Genomic DNA, 22,951 nt, shown 5'->3' on the forward strand with positions numbered 1-22,951 from the left:
TAGTGCATAATCAAAATATACATGTTCAGAGGTGACATAATCATTCTTAACACTTCTGGATATTGCACAAAGCTACTGAAAGTCAATGGAATCGAAATATCCATCGAACATAACAAAACTGGCAATGCGAAATAAAAGACAGAATCTGTCAAAAACAGAACAGTTCGTATTGACGAATTTTATTGGGGCACCAGACTTGCTCAAATGAAAATGCTCAAATTGAATGAAAGTTGCGTACATATCTGAGGATCACTCACGTAAATTGGCTTAATTTTCTGAGTTACCTACAGAGAATTTAGCCCAGATTCGTGACAGCAAAGAAATCTGTTTCTGCGCAGTAATCCAAATCTAGTATGAACTTTTCTATCAACGACTTTACTTGGCACAACAAAACACAAAACTAAGATAAGAAGAGGTTGCTACAGTAGTAAACAACTTCCAAGACACAAATATAAAACAAAGTACTGTAGCAAAATAATACATGGGTTATCTCCCAAGAAGTTCTTTCTTTATAGCCATTAAGATGGGCTCAGCAGTTTTGGTGATGCACCCGCAAGAAATAGTATTTGAAGCAAAAGAGAGCTTCAAGAGGCAAATTCAAAACACATTTAAGCCTAACATGCTTCCTATGCAGAGGAATCTTGTACACAAATGAATTCATGAAGAACAAAGTGACAAGCATAAGAGGATAAAACACGAGTAACTTCAAGATTCTCAACATAAAGAGGGGAAACTTAATATTATTAAGATGCATATAACCATATTTCCCTCTCTCATAATAACTTTCAGTAGCATCATTGATGAAATCCACAATATACCCATCACTTAAAACATTCTTATCATGGTTCATATGCATAGAAGTATCATTAATTTTGGCATAAGGAGAGTTCTTTTCATTAATAGTAATTGGAGCAGGATTATTATCAAGAATTTGAACATGGTAAACAAGTTGCATATTAAGGGAATTGTTTTTGGTAACCCAATCATGACTATGATAAGTTTCATAAGGATAGTTAGAACCTATATCATAGCATTCTTTGTAATAATCATCAGAGATCGGAGGCACAGTGTCATCATAGGCAATAGAATAGTTATCTTTCACAGTCGGTTTATCTGTGTCCACACCATCATTGTCATTAGAAGGAGATGTATCAAGAACATAATGACCAGTAGCTAAAGGATTTTCAAACACCTCTTCCCCAAGCTTAGAGCTTTCTATATCATTATGGGAGGAAACATGGATAGCACTGATACTATGGCAATTATTAACATCATCATTTTCAGAATTAGTTTCCCAGAGATTTGCAATATCAAAAGTAGTGTGCTCATTCAAATCATGATTGCTAATGTATGTAAAGGGCATAGGAAGATCATCGTATTCAGATTCATTATCACAATAATCGTTAGGAGCAACATACTTACGGTTACCTATCGTTATCTCATATACGCGGGGATATGCTGTTACCTCTTTCTTTTTATTCCCCTTATTATTCTTCTTCTTCTTCGTTCCCTTCTTCTTCTTCTCCTTTTCCTCGTTCCCTTCTTCAGGAGGGAGAGGCTTGATGAGAGGCTTCTCCACATAACCTGCTTTATTTCCAGAAACAATAGAAGAAACTTGGGAGGATTCCTCCTTTTCATTAATAAGTTTGAAACACACAGCGGTCCTATCATATTTTGGCAAGGTGTCTTCTTCTAAAATATTTTGTATGTAAGTATTTGTATGGCAATTATCAATGCAATAAGAAAAACACCCATGCAGGACATCATCAACATCAAGATCGTTAATATCTAACAAAGAAATTTTTCTTGATAACTCTTCACACCACAAAAATAAAGTAAGTTCATCATGCTGATTAGGAGTAATTTCATCATCACAATACAAATTCGCAGCACTCATGGGATTCAAATTATCATTGGAGGAGCATTGAAAATTAAAATGACCCACTCTATGGCAAAGTTCACAAATAAAAGGATAGAGGACACAAACTTTTTTACCAAGATCATCTAGCGCCCTAGACCACTTTCTAGTTTTTTCATTAGTATGATGGATACAATATTCATCTTCGATTTGATTAATTCCACAAGGTCTATGCATTCCACAAAAATTAACATGCTTATAGGAAATAGCATTCTTAGGAGTTTGAGCATGCTTATTGCAATAATTAACAACAATTTCATTCTTCATGCAAGCCTCTTTAAAAGGTTCATGATACTTATCAAAATTCTTCTTAGGCAATTCAAAATGAGAAGCAAAGGATTTATAAAGATTTGCAGCAACTTGAGAGTCAAGACCATAAGTAGCACTCATATTTCGAAATTTATCGGTATCCATAAAAGCTTCAATGCATTCATAATCATAATTTATACCGACTCTTTACCTTCATTGTTCTCCCATCCTTCAGCGTTCTCCTTAATCCGATCAAGAAGATCCCACCTAGCTTCAACCTCCTTGCTTGTGAAAGATCCCTCCGAACACGCGTCCAGATAGTCCTTGTGTTGTCCTGAAAGCCTCGCATAAAAATTATTAACAATAACATTACGGGGGAGCTCATGAATGGGACATTTGAGCATTAGTGATTTCAATCTCCCCCACGCTTGAGAAATACTCTCTCCATCACGAGGATAAAAGTTATAAATATAATTCCTATCAGTATGCACTTCTTGAGGAGGGTAAAATTTAGAATAAAAGAGAGATGCAATTTCCTCCCAACCAAGAGAATGACTATTCTCCAACAATTTATACCAATGCGCCGCTTTACCAGACAGACGAAAAAGAGAATAGCTTCTTCTTCACTTCTTCCACAGAGATACCTGCACACTTGAATAACCCGCATAATTCATGCAAAAACTGTAAATGATCTCCAGGATGGACAGTTCCATCCCCTTTATAGCGGTTATCCATAACACGTTCAATAATTTTCATGGGTATCTTGAAAGAAGTACTTGCAGTTGGTGGGTTTAAAGTATCACAAGCATTATTAGAGTTATCACATATGGGAGATAAAGCATTATCAGAACAAATTTTCTCCCCTAAAGATGGGAAGCTAAAAAGATCACAAAAACTAGCTTCCCCAAGCTTAGACTTCTCCATAGCATTAGCAGTAATTGCATTCATACTAATAACATCGCTACTAGCATGCAAATAAGGTTCCATAGGTTTTTTAATTTTCGCATCAAACAATTCTAAATCAGGAAAAAGATTAAAAAGCTCACCAATTTTTTTGTTGTTTTCCATTATGCCTAACTAGTAAAAATAAAAACAAGAAACAAAAAGATGCAATTGCAGAATCTAAAGGAGATAGCTTCGAGCACTCACACACCGGCAACAGTGCTAGGAAATAGCTTAGTAGTCGGAGGATGTGAATACCTTTTACCTTACCTCCCCGGCAACGGCGCCAGAAAATAGCTTGATGTCTACGCCCCCTCCTTTTCCTGTAGACAGTGTTGGACCTCCAAGAGCAGAGGTTTGTAGAACAGCAGCAAGTTTTCCTTAAGTGGATCACCCAAGGTTTATCGAACTCAGGGAGGAAGAGGTCAAAGATATCCCTCTCATGCAACCCTGCAACCACAAAGCAAGAAGTCTCTTGTGTCCCCAACACACCTAATAGGTGCACTAGTTCGGCGAAGAGATAGTGAAATACAGGTGGTATGAATAAGCAGTAGCAACGGCACCAGAAAAGTGCTTTGCCCAGGACAGTAAACAAGCAGTAGTAACGCAGCAGTAGTAACGCAGTAAAACAGTAAACAAACGGAGATTCGATGCTTGGAAGCAAGGCCCAGGGATCCTGCTTTCACTAGTGGACACTCTCAACTTTGATCACATAACAGAATAGATAAATGCATACTCTACACTCTTGTTGGATGATGAACACCATTGCGTAGGATTACACGAACCCTCAATGCCGGAGTTAACAAGCTCCACAATTCAATGTTCATATTTAAATAACCTTAGAGTGCATGAAAGATCAACACGACTAAACCAAGTACTAACATAGCATGCACACTTGTCACCTTCACACTATGTAGGAGGAATAGATCACATCAATACCATCATAGCAATAGTTAACTTCATAATCTACAAGAGATCATAATCATAGCATACGCCAAGTACTAACACCGATGCACACACTCGTCACCATTACACCGTGCGGGAGGAATAAAACTACTTTAATAACATCACTAGAGTAGCACATAGATAAATAGTGATACAAAACTCATATGAATCTCAATCATGTAAAGCAGCTCATGAGATTATTGTATTGAGGTACATGGGAGAGAGATGAACCACATAGCTACAGCGGAGCCCTCAGCCTCAGGGGTGGATTACTCCCTCCTCATCATGGAGGCAACGATGGCGGTGAAGATGGCGGTGAAGACGGCGGTGGAGATGGCTCCGGGGGCAATTCCCCGTCCCGGCAGGGTGCCGGAACAGCGACTTCTGTCCCCCGAATTGGACTTTAGCGATGGCGGCGGCTCTGGATTGTTTTCTCTGTTTCCGTCGAACTGGTCGATGTTTTTAGGTCAGGGACGAATATATAGGCGGAGAGTCGGAGTCGGAGGGGCCACGGGGTGCCCACACCATAGGGGGGCGCGCCCCCCCTTGGGCCGCGCCGCCCTGTGAGGTGGGGCCCCTGGCACCCCTCTGACTTTTCTTCGGTGCTCCGGAAGCTTCCTGAAATTATAAGATCTCCGGAGTTGATTTCGTCCGATTCCGAAAATATTTCCTTACTAGGATTTCTGAAACCAAAAACAGCAGAAAACAGCAACTGGCCTTTCGGCATCTCGTCAATAGGTTAGTTCCGGAAAACGCATAAAAATGATACTCCCTCTGTTCCATTCTATAGTGCCTATTGTTTTTTAGCACGGAAATTAGCGCAAGAGTATTTTTTACACAAGTCCCCTTGCTGAACGATTTGAGATCCACGATTTGAGATCAACGTAAAATTAGTAAATCCATATCTTTCTAACTTACCATAACAATTTTTGGAAGCTGAACGATTTGGGAGCTGAACGGGGAGGGGTAATTGAAAAAAAGCTAAGCTACAACCTTATATTCTGAAACAAATGCCGAAAATCTATAGGCACTATATAATGGAACGGAGGGAGTATAAAGTGTGAACAAAACATGTTGGTATTGTCATAAAACAAGCATGGAACATCAGAAATTATAGATACGTTGGAGACGTATCATCGCCCTCCACGCCTCGCTCACCCGACGTTGGCGCTCCCACTCGGCGAGCCACGCCGAGAACTTCGGGCCGCTCATCGGCTTGAGCGGCGGGTCCTCGTGGTACCAGCGGCCGCCCCGCGCGAAGTCGATGAGCTTGTCCGGGACGTACGCGGCGCCGTCGTACTTGCAGGCCGCGCGACGGCTGCCGGCGGCGGATCTTTTGCAAAAAAAGCCGCCATGCTTCCTCCACGGTGTCCGGCGAGCGGGATCGCTTCGATCCGCTCGCCGGCGAGGCGCTACTGCGGCGGCGGGAGTCCATGCAGGATCTGGGGTGGAATGCGGCGCGGGGGAGCAACTAATTGCTCGCCGGAGCAGGAGGAGAAGGCGGCGGCGCACGGCGGAGCTAGGGTTGCGAGTGAGGGGTTAACCCCTCACTCGCACCTGCGCCCACTATAAGTACGGGGCGACGGGGCCGATTTCCTGGGCCCCGTATTTCGCCGAAACGGGCCGGCCCGAATACGGGGCCTGCTAGATGCCCAAAATCGCTCCGGTCCCGTATCCCGCCGGAATTTTACGGGGTGGGCGGGTTATACGGGGCCTGTTAGACATGCTCTTAGTCTCGTTTCTTACGGATGCAGTGTTCGGTTCTTGCTAAATATTTTACATTTTGTATGGGCATAGATGAACTTAGCTGATTTCATACTTATCTGTATGTATCCTATAAGTACCAGCGTGATAGAGGAGGCAAAGTAGCATCCGGTCGGAGCACGGAGCTGCAGGACGGCCAGAAGATCTGAGGAGGTAGTAGCGCGTGACCAGAGGAGGGATGAGCGTCAAAGGACTGAGTGGCGGGGGCAATGAAGGTAGCTGGTAAGGGTACGCTGTTGTTGCTCTCGTCGGCATGGATGCGGACGACGGATGAGCGGCAGAACAGAGGAGGTGATGCGTCTCATCTTTTTTTTTTTTGAGGGTTATGCGTCTCATCTTTCCATTCCGGAAATCTGGAGGACTAGTAAATATGCCCGTGCGTTGCACCGGGAGAGAAAAATCTTCGGATTAATATTTAATATAGCAATGCGACAACCCTACCCACGTAATAATTTGAAAATAATTATTGTCATTACACTTAACTCATTTCACAGTAAACAAACTGAGAGAAATAGGTTAGTATACTAAGGTTGTTAAGTGAAGACAGATGGAATGAAATAACTTGCCATTTATAGATTTTGTCCACGTGTATAGCATATTACATGTGGTAAACCAAAGAAATTAAAATAAACACATCTGAGGTTGCCCGTGTGTTGCACCGGGAGAGAAAAATCTGCGGATTAATATTTAATATAGCAATGCGACAACCCTACCCACATAATAATTTGAAAATAATTATTGTCATTACACTTAACTCATTTCACAGTAAACAAACTGAGAGAAATTTATTTGTATACTAAGGTTGTTAAGTGATGACAGATGGAAAACTGAAATAACTTGCCTTTTATAGATTTTGTCCACGTGTATAGCATATTACATGTGGTAAACCAAAGAAATTAAAATAAACACATCTGAGTATTAGCTAGGGAATAGTGCAGTGCATACCTGAATTTCCTTTTTCGCAGATACATAATATTGTTACAAGACTCCAAGTTACATGCATTCAGTGCTATGTTTTCCCCCCTCTCCATCGAATCATCTCCCGAAATCCCTCCTTGCAAGTGAACAGTGTACTAAAAATCTGAAGAATCCCAATTACCACACTCTAGTTATCCCCATATACTATAGAAGAGAATCTACCCGTAATACATGGAAAAAATATATCGCCATACATCCGGGACACTCTGCTGCCATCGTCCCTAAATCCGTGGATGAATTTGCTCAGCTGCGTCCCAGTCCGGCCGATCTTCATGCTCTTTAAATCAATGTTGTGACAGTTGTGGAGAATCAAAATCAGAGAACCGTTTACTCCTCTAGACCAACTAACTCTAACCGCCATAATAATGTTACATGAGAAACTGAAAGAGTGAAAGAACACAGTAGCATGCACCTACCCAGCCTGAGGAGATTGGAGGATATGGCCATGGAGTCTGAACTCTGAACATACAGTTTGGTACGTATAAAATTCATCGAAATAAAAGTACACTCCAGCATAATTCATCTCCGGTTTTTATCGAAAAAAAAATTCATCTCCATACTGAAACCTGCATTTTCGTTGCGAGTCAGACCAGAGCCTAGACTGATGGCCTTCATGTTCGTTCGTGACAGGGGTGGCTATATATATAGACAGACTGATACTGCCTCAGAATTTGAACTGATTAATCAAATAATAAAAACTGCAGCATGCTGCTGCCGGTATACTTTAAGCTACTATGATTTTGGGTCTCTGATGAGTTTCAATACTTACCTTACATCCGAGCTCCCAGTCAACTTCGTCTGAAGCCTATAATTTGTGTATTACTACCTCATCTGAAGTCCACCTTTGCGTCTAGAAGATGGATATTAGCATAGCCTCCACGAACACTCATTGTCAAGCTTAGCGCAATAATGGAGAATAGGGTCAGCAGTCTGCCTGAGGTTTGGCTACAAAAGGTGGTGCGGAAACTCATTCCTGAGGTTTGGCCCAGTCATGGAATTTGACCAACAAGGAGATGCCGGTCGCTGCAATCCGGCCGCCGGATCCCTACGAGCTTGGAGGCAGTGCTGACCACCTCGCTGTCCTTAGTTGACGTTGTACTAAAACCGCCTCGTGTCCGTGCTGCTGAATCCTGCCCGCGGGTAGCTACAAATCAGTCTGACGGCAGCAGAGACGTCGTACCGGCGGCCGTGACCAGAAGGAGGCGGAGCATCATGGCTGGCGTGTGCTCTCATCGTCGGCTTCCCTCCACCCTATTTCCTCTCCCCACGAAGAAGCAACAACGTTGCAAGGCGACCAGGCGGCCAAAAAATGAGGATAAAATCGAGCTCTGCCTGCCCAGCGGCGGGCTGTGCCGGAAGGAGGGGCGACGAGTGGCATCCAACTATCCCGTCTGCCTGACGCGGAGGAGGACGCCAAACCAGATCTGGCGGCCATCTCAGATCGAGAGGGGATCTTTGGGAAGAGAACGAATAAAACGACCGAATCGACGTCGCTTCGTTTTTTACTTAGGCGGTGGCATCGCCCGTAATTTTAAGGAAAACGCTTGAAATCAGCCGACCGATCGATCGGTCGCCGCCCCACTCTGGTGTCTAGTCCCTGTCGCGCGCAGCTGCTAGCTTTCCCGCGCGGCCGCGCTGCTAGCTTGATATTCCCGCGCTACTAGCTTTGCTTCCGCGCGTCACGTGCATGGCCACTTTCTTTGACGAATTGCTAAATGGCCCGGTAGGCCATGCATGTCCACAACCTTTTCAAAATAGTACTATGTATACTAGCTAGCACTCCATGTAGGCATGTAGTACTAGTAAGCTAGCTATTGATGATTTGCAATGTTAGACTAGTACAGTACCAACTACTAGCTATGAATATACTAAGCATGCTACGATAGAATATGTGCACAACATACGGATGACTTGCCAATAAAATTGTTCAACCTCGGGGACCTGACTTTGTCATCGGTGAATCCACGGAGGCACGCGTCGCCATGAACATGGTGGTCTTCACTAGTGTCGGAAGGGCTCCCGCTACCCGGGTTCATGGTGCGCGATGGCGAATCATCAAGATCGAACCACCATGGACGATGGTAGAACTATTTTTGTTTGATATTACATATGTGCGTTAAAATTGTAAAAATCTTGCATATGTTTTTTGTTGTGAAAACACAAGTGACATGTTGTAACGTTATATGCCCACTTTCTACAGCTATTGTTTTCCTCACTTATTTGATGTTGTAAAAGTGATTTTAGAATGTAACAAACTAATATGAGTTTTGTTGTGGAATTAAATACAAGATGTTGTAAGGTTTTCCGGCGTTTGCTACAAGATTATGTGTTTTCTCGGATTTTTTTCTATGATGTTCACATGCTTCTAAAAAAGTTGTGAACATGTGACTAATTTATTGTAATCGTTTGCTATTTTTGTTGATATAGTTGGTGATTTTTGTTGTAAATATTTTCACATAATACATTTTAGTGTTATTACTATTTATTTTACTATTGTAGTCATTGGTGATTATTGTTGTAATCTTTGATGATTATTATTGTAAAGGAATCTATTGCAAAATATTGTGCACGCTAAACTCTTAATATTTTGAATTGATATTTATTTTTGTTGTACTCGTTGGTGATTTTTGTTCAAATCAGCTATGATTATTGTTGTGATCGAATATGCTAAAAAATATTTCCTACGATGAACTTCTATTAGTGGATTTTTTACATTTTTGTTATAATAATTGTTGGTGATTATTGTTGGAATATTTTATGGTTGTTGTTGTATATGAATCTGTCGCAAAAAATCCGCACATAAGCACTTTGTTAATATAGGAAGATTTCCACGTACAGTAATGATTTTCAAAGCAATCCGCCACATACAAAATGTTGTTTAACCACTTTTTAGCATACCGAATTTTTTTGTTCAACCGGTGATTTTTTATGTTTACTATTTTTCGAGCCAGCGATAAGTGCAAATTCGGATACCATCTTTTCTCGTGTAGTTTGCGGTGGAACAATAGCGATTAGATTATTTACTAGCACATGAAAAATGTCACATCACATTCAATGCATATAGCAACACAGATCCACTCTGCCAACTGTACCACACTACCTCTACGTATGTCCCTCACACGCAAACGCAGGTCAGGAGCAGCGCCGAAAGCGACCTGCTCAGCTGATCAACCGCCTGACTCAAGGCAGAAAAAGAAAGCGACGTGAGATGATTTTCCTACCGTGGGATGCTAATCTAACGAAAGCTGAAGCGACCGATTTTCGCCCAGGGATCAGGCGACCGACGCCTAGCACCCACCTAATTTTAATTGTAAAACAAGGGTAGTTAAAAAACGGACGAAAAATTAGGGGAGAAACCTTCCTTCCTTTATTAGTAGGTATAGACTGGAGGGTCATGGGAGTAGCCAGGCCAACATCGTTGGGATAGGGAGATCGGCCCATTCAGTATACTTTCGGCCCCACTTATCACAGACCTCGCAGCTCGACCTGACGAGTAGCGGCCCTGTAACGGTGGGCTGACCTATTTGACGCCAATCGAGGATGGGAATTGGTTCGAGCGAAGCTCCAAGCGATCTCACGCGTTGAATAGCTAGATCGGACGGTAATGCATGCCAAAACGCTGTGAGAGGTCCTAGGTGGTTGAGTTATACTGTTAACTAATATCAGTTGATCTGAAGCAGACTACCTCCACTATTATCTTCTATGCTTACGGAATCATGATACTACGTTCTTCCCCTGCTCAGATTTGTTGGTTGGTGACTTTTCTGGTAAGAGGCGATATGGAATTGATAATAGACAACAATTCTACAGTTAAATGATGATAATTGTTAGGTTCAACCCTGAAATCTGTCATGGATTCAGATTTTTTTTTTGTTCTTTATCTTGAGAGATATCTTATGTTTTTCCCTTTTTAATGGCTTAGTGTAGTCCGGACTTAAACTTAGTTTTTTTTTTCCATTTGCATGATTTAGGGTGCTTTATTGTTTCTTTACTTTTATGGACATCGGAAGATGCTTCTTATATCAGTAAAATATAAAATATCTTAGATCAATTTCACAACCAATGTTCACATGTGAAAAAGTATAGTAGTAGAAAGCAGTTTATCCAGAATAAAATACAATATTGTTCTCTCTGATCGAGTTACGTTTTTAGTCACTCTCAAAGCAACATATTGTTACTTACTAAAAGCAGCGTAATTTTCTTCAAACCTCAAGGTAATCCTCTTCAAAGCAGTTAGAGGAACTATTGCAGTTCGGTGATATTTGACTTGAGAAAACGCATATTAGAAGCACATATGTGTTACTCAATATTCATGCTTCTTCGCTGCAACATGTGGGGTGGTCTGTATCCTTCTATTTCTTCTACGAGCGCACCAATTACATACACGACTTTATTGGGATGCCTCTGCGCCTTCGCACCAATTACAGGTGCTAGATGCTTTTCCGCAAAAACTAGGTAGCCAGCTGCATGCCGCAGACATGAATATACTGAAGTGACAATTTGCTTTGGGCAGGAGCAGCAATCCAACTAGGATGCGCTTCTAGGCTGGTGCCAATGCATCACCACACTATAGCCTCGCCACGTCAGTTCTCACCCCCACTCTCATCCCACGGTGCCAGTGCACGGGCTATAGTGCCATCTTTCACTTCCTCTCTCCTCTCTATCGCCTCCCTATCGCCCCCACTAGCACCGCTATCGCCCCTCTCTCGCCCCTCTCTCGCCTTGCTGTCGCCCCCAACGCGGACGGTAGCCGGGCGGCAGCGAGCGGTAGCGCCCGGCGCCAGCCCCAGCGCCCCGCGCTCGCGTCCCGCCCCACTCCCGCCCGCCTCTCGCCCCAAACCGGGCGATACCGCCTCCACTCCCGCCCCCATTGGCACCAGCCTTATGCTGTGTTTGGTTGCAATGAATTGGGCTCTGAATTGGAAAATCTAGAATTGAGGGCCCAATTCTGCTGTTTGGATGTGCTATGTATTGGACTATGGAATTGTTGCCCAATTCTAAGGAGAGGCCCGCGCGAGGCAACATAACCCGTAGCCCAATTCGGAGGTCCTCACCTCCGTATTCGCTCGGAATCGAGCCGTCGCTCGCTCTCCTCTCCCGAACCGAGTGCGACCTCTCGCTGGGAGTCCCCGTCGTCGCCTGCAGGTACCGCCGCCCACCTCCGCCCTCCTCCTCCCCTCCGGCCCCACTCCGGCGGCCCTCCTCCGCCCTCCTCTTCCCTCCTCCTCCCCTCCAGCCCCAGTCCGGCTCGGCCCTCCTCCGCCCTCCTCCTCCCAGCACGACCTGAACCCTAGACGAGCGACGGCCGCGGACGAGCGGCGGACGGCCGGACGAGCGGCGGATGGCCGGACGAGCGGCGGACGGCCGGCGGACGAGGTGCTGTGCGGCCGGCGGACGAGGTGCTGTGCGGCCGGCGGACGAGGTCCTGTGCGGCCGGCGGACGAGCGGACGGCCGGCGGACGAGGTCCTGTGCAGACGAGCTGACGAGCTGAGGTCCTGTGCTGTAATGGCGAAATAGTCTGTAGGGAACTGACGTTTGCCCCCTTTTTTTGCAATGTCCAAGTAATTTGTAGCGAAACTGGCTTTTGCCCATTCTGTGGTAGATGGTTCAGACTTTATTCTTTCTACCACCGATGATGAGGAATGATGTACCAGCTTCATGTGTACTGACCACAATTTGTTTTTCTATTTTTGCAGATTTGAGGTGAACAAGTGCTGAGATTAATTTGTGTTGCGACCAAGGTTCGAAATTTATGTTTTGTGTTCTGAGATATGATATTGGGCTATGTAAAATATGAGATATGAAATTGGGCTATGCAAAATATGAGATATAAACTTGGGCTATGCATACTTGTTGTTCATAATGTTAATGCTTCCATGTTAATATGAATTTGAGCTATGCATATTTAAATTTCAAACTTTGTTTGTGCATTGTAGAATCATCATGTCTCACCAAGAATTGGTTCATTACATTTGTGAAGAGAACAAACGAAGAAAAAGGAAAAGGATAATGCTCACAAAGTTGTATTTTGAGGTGTCTATGGTTGCATTAGCATATGCTAGTACTCAGAGGTCACCGAGGGACCTAGGTGCCTTCGGTGACTTTGAGAAGAGGGTTGCATATAGAAAGTATGTATTGGCAAGAACATACAATGGGACGGAGACAAGATGCTATGATGAGTTGCGATTAACCAAAAGAAATTTCCATAATCTTTGTGCTATGTTGCGTGAGAAGGGTGGTCTCAAAGATACAACCTATGTCACGGTAGAAGAAAATGTTGCTATGTTCTTACAAGTAGTTGGGCATGGAACTAAAATGCGGATGATTGGCTATGAGCGGTCTTTAGAGACAACCAGTAGGCACTTCGGTAATGTGTTAACTGCCATCTTATCTCTAACTGGGGAGTTCATCAAGCTTCCCGAGCCTACTGCCACCCCTCCCGATGATTACAAATGGAAGTGGTTTCCCAATGCACTTGGTGCTCTAGACGGGTGTCATGTTGATGTGTTTGTTAGGGTGGTCGACAAAGGGAGATATAGGAATAGAAAACAAGACATCACCACTAATATGTTGGGTGTGGTTGATTGGAACATGAAGTTTCTCTATGTTCTACCTGGTTGGGAGGGCTCGGCATCGGACTCAAAAGTGTTGAAAGATGCAATGAGAATTGACCGCCAAGATGCATTTGTTGTACCAGAGGGTACCTCTCTTTGCTCTTGGCTTTCTTTTTCTCATGTTTAATTCATAACTAACTTACTTATTTGATGCATATAGGGAAGTACTACCTAGTTGATGCGGGTTATACAAATGGACCTGGATTCCTATCTCCATTTCGGTCCACTAGGTACCACTTGAAAGAGTGGGCTGCTAGTATACTAGGGCCCCAAACTGAAAAGGAGTTGTACAACTTGAGGAATTCTCGTGCTAGAAATGTAGTGGAGAGATGTTTTGGGCTATTGAAGAAAAAATGGGCCATCCTACGTTCTTGTTCTTTCTTTTCCATAGAAGACCAGGTAATACATGTCGGTATGGTTTGTAGATGGTTTGGGTTGTTGAAGAACAATTGCTAACTATGACATAAATATTTGCAGATTCGAATTATTAATGCTTGTTGTGTGTTACACAACTATGCAAGGGATAGACAACATGTGAGGGATGATCTATTGCTGCAGGAGATTGACGCTGAACTAGCAGCTACGGTCCCTGAACCTGCAGATGATGTCGCACTAATTAGAAGTGTGCAGCTAAGCGAGACATGGACCACGTTTAGGCAGGATTTAGCTGATGAGATGTTTGCTGAGTACCTTGTGACACATGACGAACTAGCAATGGAGTAGTGTTCGTGTAGAAATCTAGCTTATGGTGTCCTTTTTTTGCTAGCTAGATGATGATGCTTTTGCCATTTGTGTGATATTTCCTACATGGAACCTTTGGCTGAATATATATATATGTTTTAACTATCTACAACTTGCTATTTCTCCTTACTTGTATTATATATGTCACTTGTAGAAGCATGGCTGAACCAAAAAATAAGAAGGCTAGTAGGACTTACCTTGTGTGGACTAATGAGATGGACACTGCATTATTGTCCGTTCTTGTTGACCATCACAACAGAGGTGACCATGCACAAAATGGTTGGAAGCCACATGTGTACAATGCTTGCATAAAGCATGTGAAGGAGACATGTAATATTGTCATCAACAAAGACAAGATAGTAGCAAGAATTAAAACATTTGACAAGCATTATGAAGTCATCAACAAGATGCTTTCCCAAAGTGGCTTTGGATGGGATTGGGATAATAACATGGTTAGTGTTGACAGTGATGAAGTGTGGGCTAGATATGTGGAGGTATGTAACATACTAATTTTTTTCAACTTGACTATGCATTCTTTTGAACTTGAACATCATCTCGAATATATGTGCATATTATGTAGGCAAACAAGGATGCAGCTCCATATAGGCACAAAGAAGTGAAGAATTGGCAAGCTATCTCTACTATATATTCAAAAGACCATGCCACGGGTGCAGGTGCAAGGACGAGGAGGTGAGTGTGCTCAAGTTGGATCCTCATCCGTTCCTCAGGTGGTGGTTGAGGATGATGAAGAAACTCCTGAGCCGCCTAAGAAGAAGAAGCAACGCACTGCTGATGCTATCATGAGCATGGTGGGAGAGCTGAGAATGACGTTTGAGGAGGCTTTGAACTCAACCGCCCCACTACCACCACCACCACCACCGGCAGCACCAAAGGTTACTCCTTCATCTGAAATCTTGGTTGAACTGAAGAAAATACCAGATTTGGTGGGTAATGAGCTGTTGATAGCTTATGGGAAGGTCACCGCCAACGAGCGCACCTTCGAATCACTCATGGCACTACCCATGGAACTGAGGAAGGCATGGCTCATGACCTTGCCTTGATGATTTGTGAGACATAATGTATGTACTTTGTGCTATTTGTGAGACATAATGTATTCACTTTGTGCTATTTGTGAGACATAATGTATCCACTTTCTACTATTTGTAAGACATAATGTACCCACTTTCTACTATTTGTAAGCATAATTGTCCACTTTCTGCTATTTGTGCTATTTTCATTCATATTACATATGTTATATTGTTCAAAGTAAAAAAATACTCTCAATTCCACACATGTGACATCCAAACAGGATTTGGTATTCCATTGAAATCTGAATTCTGTAGCTGAATACCACGCGCATCCAAACACTCTTTGTGGTATTCCATTGAATTGGTTGATTTGGTTTTCCATTGCCAATTCAATTCAGAGCTCAATTCATTGCAACCAAACACAGCATTAGGGAATAAGGTGAAACCAGATTTATTTTTTTGAAGTTTAGCAAGTTTTTTTTTATTACGTTGTACTGTACAATTGTTTACTTACTGAAGATTGACAGCCAGATGCTTGCAGAAATATGACAACCGTCTAAAGAATTAAAGAGATTTTAGAATGTAATAACCTTAGTCTTTTTTATGTCAATAATACTTTGACCAGGCTGTTGCTTTATGTAGAATATATCTAAGCGCTTCCTAATTAGGTATGGCTGAGAATGGGCAACTGAACTTTTTGGGTTTTGCACATACGAATGCAAATATGGGACCGTGAGCAACGACTCAGCGGGGCATGTGTTTAAAGGCTGGCATCATTAGAGATAAACACATTGGCATTCTCAATATATGCTCCTTTGTGTTTTTTTTTGTAATAATGAACAATGGGTAACTATATATTTTTCCTGTAGGCAGATATTTGATTTTATCTTTTTTGCTAATACCATAAGTTGTGTCTATCAGCAACTTCAAAGATGAACAAGAGCTCTCCTAAGTTTTTCTGCATATGAAACAATTCAGTGAATTGTTTTCAACAAACAGTTTCACATGATGACTTAAAACCATCGGTCTGATACTTCTGTATGAACAATGTCTAGACTTTGCTCCATTCCTATTTTTTTGCGCAATACTTAGCCATCTATGCATAGTTAAAAAGTTCGCAATTCATATATTACTCCCTCCCTTCCATATTAGTTATCGCATATTTAAATGTATGTAGACACATTTCTTATATCGATACATCCCAATGTGCGACAACTAATATGGAACAGAGGGAGTACTATCTAACTATTTCATACATTTTGTTTTGATCGTTGAACAACATAAGTGAGATTATATAAACATAACTTTCATTGTTTTGTGAGTTGGTACATTTCCACAATTCTTCATATTTATCCTAAAAATGGACGGGCGCGGCAATGCGCGCCATCATGGTCTAGTAGTAAGTGTAAAAGTGGCTGACCTAGATAAGCAGAAGAAAAGTCTCCATGTTGAACGAGGTCGTGCAATCATTGATATTATTTACTTAATATGGTAAAATGATTTATTTGGTTGTACATGTGCACTTTGGGGATTTACAGTAGTATAATTTCATGTGCTTTGAATAAATATGGCGCATTACATCCATCCCACTGAAGCATAGAACCTACTGTAATTTTTTCACATGTATGTTGACGTTCCAGCACTGTTTTCATCTTTCAAAGTTCAGAGATTTCTATTACACATTTGCTTCCCTACAAATTGTATATAGGTCCTCCTATTTTACGGAAAGCATCCAACACTCTTATTACCAAAAAATATTGCTTCTAAACTCTTCTATTTTATGAAAATAAATCCGTTCTCCAGCTCTAGGTGGTGTCATACATGCTTCATCAAGGTTTCACCAAGATTTCAACCAAGTTTCAGATGGCGAAAGGTGTCACCTAAAGGGAAACTTCATGGAAGTGCACACATATAGGTTACTTCATGAAAACATGCATAAAACATACAGTAAACTATGTCGAGTCTTCATAGATTTATGAATTTTATTAATTTTTCATGAAAGAAGAATCGGCGTGAAGCCTAATAATACAATTGTGAAATCTCACAAGGGTAAGTTAATTTTCCAAAAAATAGAAAGTTCTATGCGCAAAAATGTTTGAATTTATATCGCGGGGATGTTAGATTTGTGGTTACCTGGCGCGACGAACTAGAAGGTGTTCGATTTTTCAAGGAACGGTCGGGTGGCAACTTTCCATGCACTAACGGCCATGTGGCAACTTGCCATTGGATCGCACTAGGAAATGCCACGGCACATTTTGGGTCCAAAATGTTAAAAGTTAGCATAAACTTGAACTATTGACGGTGGTGATAGTGCCGAGATGACTGAGAATGAATTTTCGATCAAACCCGTTACGCATATGTGGGTCGTGGGAGCAAACACCATCGCTCTCGTTGTTTTTTTTCGATAAAGGATGCTTTATTACTTTGAAAAGCAATTACATCTAGCCTCTGCATAACCAGGATGCACACATCCGTTTACAGGTTTCAAGTGAAATGTCAAAAACTAGGCGAAATACATATCGAAGCGATGAAATATAAGACGCCTAAAGTGTGGGTGGGGCTTCAGTCCGTAGACTATGCTGCCACCCATGTAGTAAAAAAGTATCCCTCGCCGCAGCCTCCAACTGTGTACAGACCTCCGTAAATAGGTCTCGATTCTCCACTCGCTGAAGAGGTAACCACAAACGAATAATACTTGTGCACCTGTAGATAACCTACAAAAGGGAGCAATTTTTATCGTTAAAAATCTTGTCATTTCTACTTAGCCAAAGCGTCCAGGCGACACCATGGAGCCAATGCCAAAGACATTGGCCACACTAGTCGAGGGATACAGGGTAGACGCTACTTGGATGACTGACCATATAGATCTCGTAAATTGGCACTGGAAGAAAAGGTGTTTAATCGTTTCGTCATGTTGACAGAAAACACACCGTGTACTTCCATGTCAGTTTCGCTTAACAAGATTGTCTTTGGTGAGAATAACTCTTCGACGAAGGTACCATCCAAAAAAATTAATTTTTAATGGTATCTTCATCTTCCAAATTTTCTTATTAGTATCAACTGGTATGTCAGAATGAAGGATCACATTGTATAATGATTTTACCGAGAAAGTGCCATCTGCATTAAGATTCCACCTAAATTTGTCCGGTTCAGGCGATAGTTGTATATCTCCTAGCTGGTGAATCAGGGAATTCCATGCCAACAGCCTTTGCCCAAGTAAAACTCGTCTGAACGTCACATTCAGAGGTGAGGTAGCCATTACCGTGGCAATGGTATCACTTTTGCGACGAACAATACTATACAAGGCATGATACTGTTCACTTATGGGTGCATTGTCTAACCAAATATCCTCTCAGAACCGTATCTGAGCTCCATTCTTAATCGAAAAAGTATCATGACGGAAGAAGACATTCTTTGTCGCCATGAGACCAGCCCAAAAGTGTGAGTCCCCTGGTTTTCAAACCACTTAGGATAACGTCTTCGAGCCCATATACTTTCTCCTAAGAATACTTTGCCAAATCCCATCCTCGGTAAGAAGTTTAAACAGTCATACCTAGTAGGGCTGAATTCTTGACTTCCAGGTCATGAACTCCAAGCCCTTCTTGATCTTTGGGACTACAAACTCTACCCCATTTAACCAATAGATATTTCTTTTTCTCGCTATCCCCTTGCCAAAAGAATCTGGATCGATAATAATCGAGTTTATGCAGAATTTCTTTTGGTACTAGGAAGAATGATAACATATACAGTACCATATTTGTCAGTACTGAATTAATAAGTACCGGTCTTCCTCACAGGGACAACAGTTTTACCCTTCCAACTACTAAGGCGTTTTTGTAATCTTTCTTCCACTATTTCCATTGAACAGTTGTGAGTCTTCGATAATGAATCGGAATACCCAAATAGCGAATAGAAAACTGGGCTTGCCTGCAGCCAAACAACTCTGCATATAGAGTCGTATCGTCTTGGGCATCACCGAAGCAAAAACAATCCACTTTTATGAAAATTGATTTTTAATCCCGATAACCGTTTAAAAGCCGCCAAAATTAATTTGAGATTACGAGCTTTTTCGAGATAATGATCTATAAATAGAATTGTATCATCGGCATATTAAAAGATAGATAATCCACCATCGACCAGCTTTTTCGCTCTCGTTGTTAAGCCAAACTAGTTGTTCTTCTATCAGTTCGCCCCAGATTAACTGCGAATTCAGCAGAATAATTTAGATACATTCTCAATTTACATTGTCCCTACCTACGTAGTAGCAAATGTTGCTACAAGCTAAATCCCACTTGTAAGCTAATTTAAGTAGGAGTACATCTTTCTTCTTCATGATCCACACTGGTTCCGTACGCACATTCCAGTGTTGCTGAATTTCAACGCCCTCACCCGATCGGGCGTGCCAAGAATCACACGGCCTGGAGGCTGGGCTCGGCTGGTTTGTCACCGGTCTCCTCCTCCAGTGAGCCGAGCCACTGGAGCAACGCCGCGTTGACCTGCTCCGGCGCCTCGTCATGCGGGCAGTGCCCGGCCTGCAGGTTGACGACGGTGGAGTTGGCGTAGAACTTGTGGATCTGCGCCGCTTTGGCCGGGCCGACCCACGGGTCCAGGTCCCCCCACAGCAGCAGCAGCGGGCACGACAGCTTCCCCAGCAGCTTGTCCAGCGTGTACTGGGTCTGGTTCGCCACGAACCGCGACATGAGCCTGTAGTACACCTCGCCGGCGTTGGGGTCGGCCGTCGGCGCGGTGATGGAGGTGATCAGGTAGTCATCGACATTGCTGGGGTCCTTGTACACCTGCAGACACAAGGAAGAGACAGTGAGTAACAATGGCGGTAGCTACCTGGCGGCGATTGCTTATCATTTCATTTGAAGCTAATGGGTTTCAGCTGCTTCACGTACGCTCTTCAGGACTTTCTCGACCCTGGCCGGCTGCTTGGCCTGCCAGAAGAGGAACCCGAGCACGACCTTCTGGAAGGCCACCTTGATCGGCTTCACGACGAGCCTCGTCAGGGCGCTCTCCTCCTCGGCCGTTTCGACCTTGGGCGGCGCGTTGGGGTCCCCGAACTGGCCGGCGGAGTTGAGCAGCACGATGCCCCGGACCAGCTCCGGCACCTCCGTCGCGGCGAACAGCGTCGTGAAGCCGCCTAAGCTGCTCGATCAAATCCTACAGCTCGTCAGCACAATCAGTACATGTGAGAAGAATGTTCAGTAAGTCTGAACAAACGCTGCTGCTGTGTACCTGTTGCCCACGAGGACGGACGGCGACTGGACGACCTCCCTGAGGAAGTCGGAGACCTGTTCCATCCATATGGTGGCGTCGTACTCCACCAGCGCCTTCTCGCTCCAGCCGAACCCCAGCAGGTCAACGGCGTACACCTTGTACTTCTTGGCCAGCTCCGGGATGTTGTACCTGAGGTCGAGCTCAGTCAGAGTCGTTCAGACACGCACGTCACCTCGTGTTCCTATAATGGTTTCCCGCCACACAACCCACGGAGAGGAGATAAGGCCATTCGTAAGCTGACCTCCAGTGGAAGGCGGAGGCGCCGAAGCCGTGGATGAGCACGATGGGCTGCCCGGACCCTTGCTCGACGTAGTGTATCCGGCGGCCCCTCCACGTCCAGAAGCTGTACCCGTCCGCCTTGAACGGCAGCCTCTCCAATGCTGCTGCGATCCAGCAGAACGGATTAGCATACCATCTTTAATTTTCAAACACTTCGTTCCGGCGTGTCGATCAAAAGAACAGCTAATCAAGCTAAGGCTAACCTTGAGCGTCGGCGCCGCCGTTGGAGGCGGAAGAGGCGAGCAGCGAGGAGCAGACGGTGAGCGCGATCCCCTTGGTCACGACGTCCCTCCTCTGCATCATCAGAAACCTACTGCCTCCTGCAAACATCCGACGAATTAAAAAATCATTAGTCCCACCACTGATCGCCCAACCGTTTCAGAGCTACAGTATAAGTGAAGAACAGGCCGGAACCAACCGTTGGGGCCAGAGCCAGCGCCGCAGCGGCGGCCGGACGAGGACCGGAGTGCAGCCGCGGATGCGGACGCGACGGACATCGGAGTAGCAGCTAGTTAGCTGTTGTGGCTTCTGAAGGATTGTGGACAAGAAGCGAGCTCGGTTCGAAGCAGGTTCGGAAGAGGAAATGCTCGGTAATTCGTGGGGAGGAGCGAAGAGGGTTTTACTTGTAGATTTGCGTTTGTGTGGGGGGTGTGGCCCTGTGGGTGGCCGGCGATCGGCAGCCGTGGCAGCGTCCGGGCCAAAGGTTCGAAAGGGAGAGATTCATCGACGCGACAAGACTCGCTAACTTGGGTGAGGAGTCAGGACTGAAGACTATCAGGTCGGCCGTGATTCGTCTACGTGCAATCTGGTGTCCACACCTTGGGCCTGATTGTTTCCTTCCATGCCTTTTTTTTTTTTTCTCGCGTCCACCCTGCCTTTGCTTGCCCACAACACTTGATAATTCTTTGAACTAGTGTCCTGCAGCAATATTTCCTTCAGAATACTTAATCGAAAATCCAGTTACATGAAGCAATACATGTAGAAACTAAAAGATAAATTGGAGCAGGCTCGCGAGGAACGTTCAATGCCACTCTTTACAACGGACCAGGCCTTCTGATTTACATAACGCTGCTTCGGTTCAAAAGATAAGCTCTTTGGACGATGTTGCGAATCCATTCCCACCAACAGTTCCTAGTTCGTCAAGTTTTTAAATGTCTATTTCGTGTTCATATTTGGAGCTCTTTGGACGAATTTTGTCAAATTTCTTGCACACGGCTGGCCGTTTGAATTTTCTCTTGAGCAGTGTTCATATTGTTAAGCTTCATGTATTAGCCAACGCAATTAAAAGTTCGAACTAATGGAAAGGGCTAGCCAATATACCTATAAACTTCAACCCCCCGCCCCCCTCCCCTCATGTGTGATGGGAAGACAAGAAAATAAGTCAACACGTGTAGCATCAGAGCATGCTCAAGACGCCTATACGAGTACACCAAGGGGGCAACAACAATTTTAGGATAAATTACGAAAGTCATGACTCGAAGTTGAAACCCTGGGCTATGATACCATGTTAAGCTTCATACACTAGCCAACGCAACCAGAAGTTCGAACTAATGGAAATGGCTAGTCAATCTACTTATACACTTCAACACATATCACCATGTCACACAGATTTGTGCTTAAAGTTAACTGTTTTGACATTTATACACGAGTAGATCTATATCTTCCTAATAAACCGCACGAAGTTGTAGATCTTCTCGGTTACAGATGTCAAACCGGAAAGCTTAGAAGACGAAAGTTCCGTGAAAAGGTAAGATGAAGTTACTCCTCGAAGCAAAATTTCAAATGGTCGATCGTGTGCCATGAATTTGACAAACCTCATCCAAAAAGAATTCATATACATGAACACAAAATAGAGCTAAACACTTGACGAAACTAGGAACCGGTTGTGGCAATGAAATTACAATGCTGAGGGGCAACGTTTTCATGTAGACCTTATCTCAAATCAAAGCATGGTTGGTAGCTTAGAGGAAATTAATGTTGAACTAGTTTAGTTAAACAGAACACACCTCTCGTGCATGTAATCAAACAACGGAGCTTCCATTTCTCCTACATAAAGGAAATGGAATTATTGGTAAATCCTATACAATGACCAGGTTGGTGCCTATCAGCCACCGCACACCCTGGTCGGGTATTGGGCCTGACCAATTTTTTTTATTTCGTTTTATGTTTCTGGTTTTTCTCTTTTGTTTGTTTTTCTGTGTCCTTTTCT

General features: G+C 43.5%; 1 protein-coding gene across 2 annotated transcripts; it reads right to left on the reverse strand.

Annotated features, from left to right (window-relative positions):
- Positions 1 to 19,376: 19,376 nt before the first annotated feature.
- Positions 19,377 to 21,299, reverse strand: LOC124692954 (pheophytinase, chloroplastic). Of its 2 annotated transcripts, none has more exons than XM_047226394.1 (6): positions 21,161 to 21,299; positions 20,946 to 21,062; positions 20,705 to 20,843; positions 20,422 to 20,592; positions 20,082 to 20,331; positions 19,377 to 19,976 (listed from the first exon to the last, which is right to left on the reverse strand). In XM_047226394.1, the coding sequence occupies exons 1-6, from the start codon at positions 21,237 to 21,239 to the stop codon at positions 19,590 to 19,592; spliced, it is 1,143 nt and encodes a 380-aa protein (XP_047082350.1). In that variant the 5' UTR covers positions 21,240 to 21,299; the 3' UTR covers positions 19,377 to 19,589. The 2 variants fall into 2 exon arrangements, with proteins under 2 accessions (XP_047082350.1, XP_047082348.1); XM_047226392.1 differs by having other exon boundaries at positions 20,705 to 20,846.
- Between the last annotated feature and the right edge of the window lie 1,652 nt (positions 21,300 to 22,951).

This window comes from Lolium rigidum, chromosome 2 (genome assembly GCF_022539505.1).
Source record: "Lolium rigidum isolate FL_2022 chromosome 2, APGP_CSIRO_Lrig_0.1, whole genome shotgun sequence".
Classification (NCBI taxonomy): Eukaryota; Viridiplantae; Streptophyta; class Magnoliopsida; order Poales; family Poaceae; genus Lolium; species Lolium rigidum.